General features: G+C 39.0%; 1 protein-coding gene across 1 annotated transcript in view; it reads right to left on the reverse strand.

The window, feature by feature from the left end:
* CEP152 (centrosomal protein 152) overlaps window positions 1-11560 on the reverse strand; it is a 94351-nt gene that overhangs the window by 72455 nt on the left and 10336 nt on the right. Inside the window, exons 3-6 of the mRNA XM_024748804.1 lie at window positions 2744-2850; window positions 2446-2518; window positions 2086-2364; window positions 891-1056 (exon numbers count right to left, since the gene is read on the reverse strand). Coding sequence (XP_024604572.1) covers window positions 891-1056; window positions 2086-2364; window positions 2446-2518; window positions 2744-2850 — 625 coding nt within the window. The remainder of the gene's footprint in view (window positions 1-890; window positions 1057-2085; window positions 2365-2445; window positions 2519-2743; window positions 2851-11560) is intronic.

Here is an 11560-nt window from a genome sequence, read left to right on the forward strand (position 1 = left end):
CCCCCTGCTTCTTAAATGTAAAACAATCAAAGAAAAAACTTGCTGTCACCCTCTAGAATCACAGTGGCTCTTCAACACGCACAATAACTGGAAATCATTTCACATGCCAGAGAGGATGATAACAAAAGTTGGACATATGAAAACACTGATTCAGGTTAGTCAGGTACAAGTTTGGTTCTGAATGTTTATCTCTCCTCAAAATTCTCTAGTAGCACTTTTCTCATTCATATTGATACATACACTATGTAAAAGAAATTATTTGGGCAAGTGTCACATGACTAAACCTGAGATGTAAGTCTAGTTTTAATTTTGAGTATAAAGTAATTTATATCAGAGTTGCCTATTACAGTAAAACTCTAAAAACCAAAAGAAAAAATTAAGATAGTGGTTGACTTACATTTCTATATAACGAAAAATCTAAGATTGAAAGGAAAACTACATTTCACTTTCTAAATTCGATTTCAGTTAAAAAAATATATGAAGTTAATGAAGTCTTAACCAACTAAAATGACTAAAATATAATACAGCTGAGAAAATTTATTTTAATTTTTCATTAAGGAAAATTTCAAATATATAAGAAGGTAGAGAGAAGAATACAATGAATCCCACGAACCTGTCTCCTAGATTCAACGATTGTGAATTCATGGCCAGTCTTGCTTTATCTATATCCCCACCCAAACTTACCCCCGAACAACATGATATTTGAAGTCAGTTCTAGACTTCATTATCAGTTTATTCATTAATACTTCAGACTATATCTCTTAAAATAGGATCCTTTAAAAAAAATTCCATTATCATACTTAAAAGTAATAATAATTCTTGAACATGCTCAAAGTGCTCAAAGCTCTCCAATTATGTGATTAAGAAATAAATATAAACTTGATACCTACTTTCACTAGCTCCTAAAAATTGCTGTTGCAGGCCTTCGAATGTGTCACTTCCTGCGATGTCCTGGGCTGGTGAGCCATTATTCTGGGCAGAAGACTGATAAGGTTTATATGTCACTTTATATGATTCCAAAGCTTGACAACTGGGACCTTGTGACATACCAAATTGCTATTACAAGATGATAAACGAAATTGACAATTAGGATTTGGTCTTTGCTTCAAAACTTATCTGAATTAGACAACTTAGTTTTGCTATAGAACTTAACTGTGGTACAATTACAAGCTTTATACATACATCTTTGCTTAAAAATAGCACTTATTGTTATTTAACACTGTTCGTTGAAAGCCTGCAATTGTACTTTTGAGCATATAATGGGGCCAATTCCAAAAATAACACTCAAGAATTCCAGTAAGATTGCAATAACAAGATACATATGCAATATGCATATGCAATAACAAGAACGTGATACAATGCTTCATATGTAATAAATACTCAGTAACTTTTGTGGGATGAATAACATTTTATAGAGATGGAAGAGAAAATGACCACCTTAGAAGGACCAGAAAATTAACCTGTCCTCAGGTGACACAGAATATCTATTGGCAAAACGAGGCATTCACTGTCATTGAGAAAGTCTAAGAAGAAGCTAACTGTATCCTACGGCCTTGCTTCATCAAACTCTCCCAGGGAGGAAAAAAAAGTGTTTCTTTCCTCAACATTCATCCTGTCTACTGCTGTATCATCACAAAACAGATATCAGCTTTGAAGCATCTGACCCAAAATCTGTGATAAGGGTGATGAGGTAGAAAATCAAGGTAACTGACTGGTGTCATCTAGGATTAACCGCTTTCAAACTATATCAGGATACCTGAACGTAGCTTTTCACTGGAGCATAGTAAATGGTAGAAGCCAGAAGCAGCAATAAATGGAGATGGCTATTCTCTGACAGACTTAACTTTTAATGTTTAATTGTTTTCACAAAGTCTCTATTTTAAAATTCTCATTTAAGATTACTTAGATTGTAAACAGAAAACAGCATGACTAATTCAGCATGAGCCTGAATAAATGCACTCTCAACAATATTCGTACTTAAATCTTACTGTTGCACTTACGAATATTTCTTAATGACACACACACAGCAAATGCGTGTACACACATACACAAATTCTTGAAAGTCAAGTCAAGTTCTTACAATACCTGAAAATGATTCCTTTGAGAGTCAGAAAATGTGATTACATTGGTTGGTTGGCTGTTGAATTCCTGCCTCTGACCGCTGGCATATGGCCTGAAGTTTTCAGGAAGGTCATATAAATCAGTCTGTTCATATTTACTCGGAGGGCTATAACCACTACCGCCTTCATCTCCACCTCCTTCAGGATGATACCCAGGATGCTGGTCTTCAGTTCTACTTTGATTCTCTTCCCAGCCGTTGCCCCTTTTCTCTCCAATATACACATCCCGAATCTCATTGTAGTCCTATCAGATAACAAGAGTAAAAGAAAAGCACTAAGATCTGTTCCCACCCTCATCAAAGTCATTATCACACCAGATACTTACATTTACACTTGGAGATTTAGGCAGTACTTGATGCTCATTCCAGTTCATCGCCAATTGCTCAGAATGATGTGGTCTTGAGAAAAAATCAATACTTTAGATTAGAGCCTATCACTTATTTGGACATACACATCACAAAGAACCCCAGGATTTTAACGTGTTTTCCCTCCAAACTTCATCTGAAAGTTTAAGAATTAGTCTACAATTTTACAATCATATCCATTATTATTGTCTGCAAGAGAATCTAAAGAAAAAGACATAGAATTGTGATATACAAGGGAAAGGGATTTGGGGTCCTTACTCTTCCTCTCTGCCATCCTCACTGCAGTCCGAATAGTGGAGTTCGGGGGAGGACAGGTCATCATCATCCAGCATATCGTGAGGAAGGTCTGTGAGTAACTGCTGCAACTGAGACAGGAAGGTCAGCGTCGATATCACATTGGCTTAAACACAAGATGCCAAACCAAAGCTGCCTTGGAACGAGTGATTTTGACTGTAGAAGTCAAAGAAGTTCCTAATTTCTCTATGTAATCAATGTCTTAAATTCCACAGGAATTACGTTCATCATTTCACTTGGGGAAAGGGAAACACATAAACATCAGGATTTATATTAGAAGGCTTTACCTTCTTCTACAAAGGTCTTAGATTCAAGTACACATACAATAGGATTTTCAAATTTCTTTAGGCAAACACAGCAAGTCATAATAATGGTACGATCACTGTATCATGTTGTATCATGTTATGGATTCTACCAGTAATCAGACCTGGAGAACTTGACAATCAGACACCCCCTGAGGGAATCTGAGTAGCCAGATATGCTTTGCCCAGGTGATAAGGGTAGCAGCAGCAGCAGGTGGCCTAGAAGCCCTTAAAAGCTCAATAATGTGATAGAAACCTCTTGGGGAGTGACTAATTGGTAGACAGCCATCCAGTTCCAATGATGAAAAGATATACAATGGTTGGCTCTTATAAACAGTTGAGTAAAAAGAAGCTGTAAGATTCAGGGGTTTACAGATAAAGCACTGTCAAAAGCATGACTCTAAAACTGACGTAAAAGCACATGACTTTGCTCTCCATTTTCCTAGAAAAATTACATCTTTAGTATTCTCTCTTATAACAACTAGATAAATTCACTCAAGTTTCAAGATAAACCGTGATAAAGAGACAAATGAATTGTCTAATTTGTTGAACTTCAATATCTATAAATGTCTTTCTTCAAATCCCAATATAATGGCTTAAAATTTGTAATAATAAGATTCAAATATTATGTTACTAAAGAGTCAACAGACTGCTTGTAATGACTTCTCTTTAAAAGTTAAGCACCAGTTAGATTAGTAAGCTGACTGAGTCCCTCCACAGTGTGTAAATCAATCCTGTAAAATTATGCGATGAGTGAGTTTAAAGACATTAAATACTCTATAAAGCCCTGGAGGAAAAAAAAATGAGCTGCTTCTTAGTCTATGGAAGGTCCCCTCTCCAATTTCTCTGCCATCAGAATAAAAGAAATGAAATGTAGCTATATAACATACCTGGGTATTACATTTATAATCAAAAAATGTTCTTAAATAAAATGCATATGGTGAAAGTTAAATAAAAATATTCTAAGAAAGGTCTGAAAGGAATGCCCCAACTGTTAACTGAGTTTTGGTGAAGCCAAATTTGGGAATGGAAGTGGGGTCCGTGAGGTGGGGAAGGGGACGCTTCCTCAACCCACATAACATATTTCTAACATTCACTGGATTGTTTGTTTACAGGTATTCTCAGTCCATTTGGTTCTTTAAAGATGCAACAAGAGAAAAATATTCTAGTCCAATGAAAAGTTATCATGATACTGATATTAACCAAGACCCTGACTTATTGATCACTTGCTCACAAAGGTAATTGAAACATCATTTTGAGAATTAGCTGTATTAGAGTTGATCCAAAGATATAAAGAATAAGAAACACTAAAAACAAAACAGAGCACATCAACATATCAGTATACCACATGTGACTAAAGAGAAAGGTAATAAAATGATTTCACAAAGAAACAAAATTCACTAAGAAAAAATAATCTATGAGATCTTTACGGAAAAAAAAAGAGTATACCCACGTATAACACAGGGGAAAAAAAACAAAATAAATGTTTTGTACTTACATCACGTAAGGACTCCTGTACAGAAAGAATATTTTCTTCTAAACCTGCAGTGAGGTTTAAGCACATAGCCTTATAATTTAGAGGAACCCTGACAGGCACATCTAAACAGTACATTTTTCCCCCCTCACAGAGACAGAAAAAGCTACACAATAATTAAGCAGTTCTTGTAGCTTTCTTTGTGACACCACAAAATTAATCAAACTGGCATCAATGGAGGAAGATTAATTTGAGCATAAGGAGTAAGTTCATTAAAATGGTTCTGGATCCACAGGTAAACTTATAAGTAGCAAAATAATCCCTACTGTATTTAGTGTTTTATAGAATATTTTACACCTGTACTGACATTTTTAAATCATTTCATTCACCTTCAAAAAATTTTTCCATTAAGTTCTTTGGCAATAGCTGGGCCATATTCCTTGGGTTTCCATAACTTTGAGGGCAGAGAGAGGCCATTCAGGAACAAAATCCCAGCCCCCCCCCCCCCGGGTTTCTTTCCTGGGATCAAAGTGTACCCTCCTCATATACACTGTCAAATAGATTTTTCTTTGGGTCATTGAACCTTGTGCCATGAAACACAAAATTACAATATCAACTTACACATGTTACAAAACAGAGAATTTTAGAAACTAAATTTTCCTCATTAAAGATACACCAGACTACCAAATATGGATTCAAAGACAATGATAGCAATCCTTATAAATGGCAAGATTTAATTCCACTCATCACATTTGGAAGAAATACTGCTTTTTGGTTGCAAATGCAATCTTCTTGGTGGGATATTATTGAATATCAGCTGAGTTTAATAATTAAAGAGATACCTTCCCTAGAAAAAAGATAATTTACCATTGCTAAGGCGCCTATTGAAATGCATTCTAAACTATTCTATAAATTCCTCTCCCCTTACTACTTCATGTGTTTGTTCCTGAAAAATAAAAAAATGAGGGCATTTTACTCAAAGAACTTCAGCAACAAAACACTTTACAATAACCCACATAGAACATCCAAAAAGCCTAGTTTAAGGGGAATGTAAAACGGAGAACATGTAAACCTTTCGTTGGGATTCTTCGGCTTTAATTAACTAAACAGACTGTCTTCAGAGTCTATAATCCTTGATATTCATGAAAGCAAGAGTTCTCAGATTACAAACCATACAATACATCTTCTCCCCAGAGAAGAGCAGCAAATGGAGTGGCCAACATTCATCTGCGTTTTGAACAGGTTACCCAACAAGTACACTGATGAAAAGATCCTGATATTTTAAAATATGAATTATTAAATAATGCTTTCATGGATACACACCAAGTAGAATCTTCATTTTAGCCTCACAGCCAAGTTAAAAACATCCTTGAAAAGGCCCAACATGGGACTGACAAAGGGCCAAAAACCTTGATAGCTAGAGCTTTAGTCTGTGAATTATACTATGCATGGAATTTTTTTTTAACCCATTCCATTAGTTAAAACAAATTTTACAATGTTAGTGGGGAAGACTTTGCCTAGATTGCCACACATCCGAAAAAGAAACATGGCAACATTTACTAGACAAATACCTGCTACACTGCAGGTGACACATAATACAACTTTAGGCCTGGAATGAACACTGGAGCTCCTCCAAGCCAAATCTCTCCTTCTAAATGTGAGCACACCAAGGCCCAGAGAAGGTCAGGGGCATGCCCATGAAAGTAAGAATTACAGTCCCACGGCCAGCACCGGAACCTGAATCTCTCCATTCCCACTCCTATCTTCTTCCACATGACATTCAGTCAGTCACTGGAAGACAAGCTTCCACCTGTCTGTATACGAGCAAGCGTCAGTCTGCCAGAGAGAGTTCAGTGTTTTTGTTCCCACTGTGACAGTCCCTGAAAAGTACCTGTATATTATGGGAAACAGTTCAAAGGCACAATCGAGATAAAGTATAAGAAATTGCTAAAAGAAAACAGAATATGACGGGAACAAAAAAATACAATATGAACACTCAACCATTTGTTTCTTTGCTTTTCTTACGTGACGACGAGAAAATTCCACTAAATAAGTCAAATAATATTGTATAAAATGTAAACAAATACTAGCCTTACAACGCCCCCTAGTGGGGACAAAATATCAAAAATGTTTCCAGAAGTAACATCAAACAAGGCAGTTAAAAGTGGAAGAAAGGCTATGCAATGGAAAGCCTAACCTCTAAAATACACGATTCCAAGCTCAATTGAGCTTATTATTCTACTAGAGAAGTACTGATATAAAAACTAAGAGAGACTCAAATCAGTATTCCCAGGTGCAAGTGTCTGTCTGCCATCTGCTACTCAAACCGCTTACCTTTCTACTCAAGATCATTTTGCAGGCTTCAAATAATACCGTCACTCAATGAAGGATCATCAGCAAGTATTATCTTGATAAGCACAGATTACTAAGTACTTCTGCCCCAAACCACCAGCTCCAAAATACATACTTACATACATAATTTTACCATCTAGAACCAAGCAATAATCCCAGAGCTACTTCTGGTGACACTGCAGAAAGTACAGGTACGCGCCAGCAAACTATGAGATCCCAAGTGATACTCAGCCTTAAACTGTGGCTTTATCAGTAACTTTGAAGCTTACAGCAACTGCAGTGACAACAACAACTATATGTCTGTAATATTCAATGATGAAATTGCAAAGTATAGTAACTTTTGGTGAAAAATATTTTGCAAAATCATATTGTTACATTATGAATGAGTTAATGAAAGAACTTCTGAAGTCCTCTTCTCTGGGCCAGCTTTACCAGTAGAAGTTTGCCTAGAGTACTTTGGATGAGGTCTACTTAGTAGGTGTCCTTCTTGTTACATCAGCAGTTCTCAAAGTAACGTGCTGCAAAAAGTTGTGAGGAAAATGAGTGATATGAATATTAATTACTATGGTACTATATCTCCATGGTATTCTCACCCTTCCTCACCTGCACCCTAATTTGCTCTGTTTACTGTGGAGGAGATGGAGTTTCCGGTGAAACACTGGGTGAGGCTGTGGGTTATGCATTTCTTTGCTATGCCTTGGAACACAGTGGTCAAGTTTTTACCAATAGACCGTTTAGAACTGTAGCGATTTAGAAATGATTATAGTGCCTTACTTTTCTGCAAAATTCTTGGAGCTTGTCTCAAAATATGAGTCTATCTGTAGTGGTCTGTGGCTTGAGATTCCACTGGTCTAAATGTCCTCTGAATACTGAATCACTTTACTAAATCCTTTCCCTTTCCGAAGATTAAATGCATCCTCCGTTTACTCTTCAATGCAAACAATGGAGGGAATAGAAACGCAAAAGTCCAGATCATCACTGCAGGGCTGCTAATTAGGATGGCATGGAGGTTGGAATTTGACTATGGCTTATTCACTGACTTATGGGCAAGTGTGGACAACACCCCAGCTGATCCCAAAGCACCCAAATCGAACAGTTTGGTAAAGCAGATTGTATTAGCAACTGGCCATTCACACTAGACGGTCAAAATCAGGATTATTCTGCCATTTACAGAGAGGGGATCTCACAAATCCTTAGCGGGGTAGCCTATGAGTCAGATACGGCCTGCTTGGCCAGCTCTACAGCACATCCTTGTGATGCAAGCATTCCACCTACATAAATGAATTAAATACAAAGCGATTCATTAAGTAGAGAAAGCAATGTGTATTAGCCTACTACTAACACTAAATCCACCTGGCAATCCCAAAGCTACCAACCAGGCAGGCATGAAAAGACCATTCTTGTCTTTAACCACTTAAGGCTGTAAACTATTCTGTTATCGTAGGGTCAGGGAGATTGAGGAAGTGGAAAAGGCTTCTGGATATGAAAACGAACTTAGGTGTGATCAACCAATTTATTATTTTAACTTGCTTCGACAAAATATACGTACAGCTGAATTTTTATGAATAGTTCTGAATTTTACTGCTGAAACTCTCTAACCTCTGATCTCAATTCTTCCCTTGTAGCAATTTTTTTAAAAAAAGGTAAAAATACTTTTTACTAACATGAAACAATTTTTATTAATATGACCCATAATCATCACATTAGAGTCAAGTTAGCTAAATATTCTTTTCTTCCACTCTGCTAGAAACACTCATTCTTAGATACTTCACCTCTTAACAGCACCTTTTACTCTGGAAATTCCCTACCCTACCCCAGCACATAATCTACCAAGAAGTGATCCCACTGGCTATTGTCCATAGCAGCAGGCCCCAGCCCGCTTTGGCACCAGGGACCGGTTTTGTGGAAGACAATTTTTCCATGGAGCGGGTGGTGGCGGGGAGTGGTCCAGGCGGTAATGTGGGTGATGGGGGACGATGGGGAGCGGCAGATGAAGCTTTGCCTGCTGGCCCACTGCTCACCTCCTGCTGTGCGGCCCGGTTCCTAACAGGCCACCGACCAGTACCCGTCCACAGCCTGGGGACTGGGGACTCCTGTTCTATATCATCTAGAATTTACTGCCTCCTTAACTAATACCCCCTTTAAAACTTTCACCACACAACACACCTGGCAGTACATTCTCTCTAACACCCTACCCATCTTTTCCAATGAAAAAAATCACCTGTCAGATTATTTTTTCTCCTTCTTTAAAATCTACTATAGTAACTACTTAAACTGATCCTCTCAAAAATCCCAGTAGCTAAATTACAGAGAACTACCCAAAAGCCATCAAGGTCGTGAAAACCTCATGCTGTGAGTTCACAAAGTAACAGAAAATCCTCACCCCCCGCCCTTGCCACCAACAATTGTTGGTGAAGGCCCCTGTCAAAATCCAGAAACCCCAGAAAGGGTCACAAACTCCAGTGCCCTCAGTGACTTGGCAGAGAATTTACAAGAATGAAGCTGGCAGGTCCAAGTGCACAAGCCCATGTCAGGAGGTGGAGGGGAGTTGGGCGGGAGGGACTGTGGCCAGCTCGGACGGGAGAGCCACTGCCCAGCTCCAGCCCACTTGCTGCCATGTGCAGACACACGCCACATGTGGCCCAGGCTTAGGATGTTTCAAGACAGGTCAGAAATTCTGGATTACTACATGAAATTTTCAAATCTTTAAATACGGATTCAATTTTTTTAAAACACTGCAACCAAACAATACATGTCTATGGACAAAATCCACTCAGAGACAGATGCCAGCTTTCTGTCTCTACCCTAACTCTATTGCCAGCCACGTGGGCAACTGACCCTACTCTTTGCTTCCTATTAATACAAATGGTCCACGGTGACTCTTAAAAAGAATTACTTTACATATTAGAAAATGGGTCATATATGGAAGCAAACTAAGTGTGCATCGACAGACGAATGGATAAAGATGTGATGTATGTACACAATGGAATATTCCTAAGCCATAAAAAAGAATGAAATAATGCCATTTGCAATAACATGGATGGACCTAGAGATTATCATACTAAGTGAAGTAAGTCAGACAAAGACAAATATCATATGACATCACTTATATGTGGAATCTAGAAAAATGATACAAAGGAACTTATTTACAAAACAGAAATAGACTCACGGACATAGAAAACAAACTTATCGGAGGAGGAACCAAGATGGCGGAGTAGAAGGTTGTGCTCTCACTCCCCCTTGCGAGAACACCAGAATCACAACTAGCTGCTGGACAATCATCGACAGGAAGACACTGGAACTCACCAAAAAAAGATACCCCACATCCAAAGACAAAGGAGAAGCCACAATGAGACAGTAGGAGGGGTGCAATCACAGTAAAACCAAATCCCATAACTGGTGGGTGGGTGACTCACAGACTGGAGAACACTTACACCGCAGAAGTCCACGTACTGGAGAGAAGGTTGTGAGTCCCACGTCAGGCTTCCCAACCTGGGAGTCCAGCAACAGGAGGAGGAATTCCTAGAGAATCAGACTTTGAAGGCTAGTGGGAATTGACTGCAGGACTTCGACAGGACTGGGGGAAACAGAGACTCCACTCTTGGGGGGCACACACAAAGTAGTGTGTGCATCGGGACCCAGGGGAAGGAACAGTGACCCCGGGGGAGACTGAACCAGACCTACCTGCTAGTGTTGGAGGGTCTCCTGCAGAGGCGGGGGGTGGCTCTGTTTCACCATGGGGACAAGGACACTGGCAGCAGAAGTTCTGGGAAGTACTCTTTGGCGTGAGCCCTCCCAGAGTCTGTCATTGGCCCCACCAAAGACCCCAGGTAGGCTCCAGTGTTGGGTTGCCTCAGGCCAAACAACCAATAGGGAGGGAACCCAGCCCCACCCCTCAACAGTCAAGTGGATTAATGTCTTACTGAGCTCTGCCCACCAGAGCAACAGTCAGCTCTACCCACCACCAGTCCCTCCCATCAAGCCTCTTAGATAGCCTCATCCACCAGAGGGCAGACAGCAGAAGCAAGAAGAACTACAGTCTTGCAGCCTGTGGAACAAAAACCACATTCACAGAAAGACAGACACGATGAAAAGGCAGAAGGCTATGCACCAGATGAAGGAACAAGATAAAACCCCAGAAAAACAACTAAATGAAGTGGAGATAGGCAACCTTCCAGAAAAAGAATTCAGAATAATGATAGTGAAGATGATCCAGGACCTTGGAAAAAGAAAGGAAGCAAAGATCGAGAAGATGCAAGAATGTTTAACAAAGACCTAGCAGAATTAAAGAACAAACAAACAGAGACAAACAATACAATAATTGAAATGAAAAGGAATCAATAGCAGAATAACTGAGGCAGAAGAATGGATAAGTGACCTGGAAGACAAAAAGCAGCAAGGAAAAATTGACAAATAACATACAAGGGAACTCCCATAAGGTTAACAGCTGATGTCTCCACAGAAACTCTTCAAGCCAGAAGGGAGTGGCATGATATACTCAAAGTGGTGAAAGGGAAGAACCTACAACCAAGATTACTCTACCTGGCAAGGATCCCATTCAGATTCGATGGAGAAATGAAAAGCTTTACAGACAAGCAAAAGCTAAGAGAATTCAGCACCACCAAACCAGCTCTACAACAAATGCTAAAACAA

The sequence above is a fragment of the Neophocaena asiaeorientalis genome, unplaced genomic scaffold (genome assembly GCF_003031525.2).
Source record: "Neophocaena asiaeorientalis asiaeorientalis breed wild unplaced genomic scaffold, Neophocaena_asiaeorientalis_V1.1 scaffold298, whole genome shotgun sequence".
In the NCBI taxonomy this organism is placed as follows: Eukaryota; Metazoa; Chordata; class Mammalia; order Artiodactyla; family Phocoenidae; genus Neophocaena; species Neophocaena asiaeorientalis.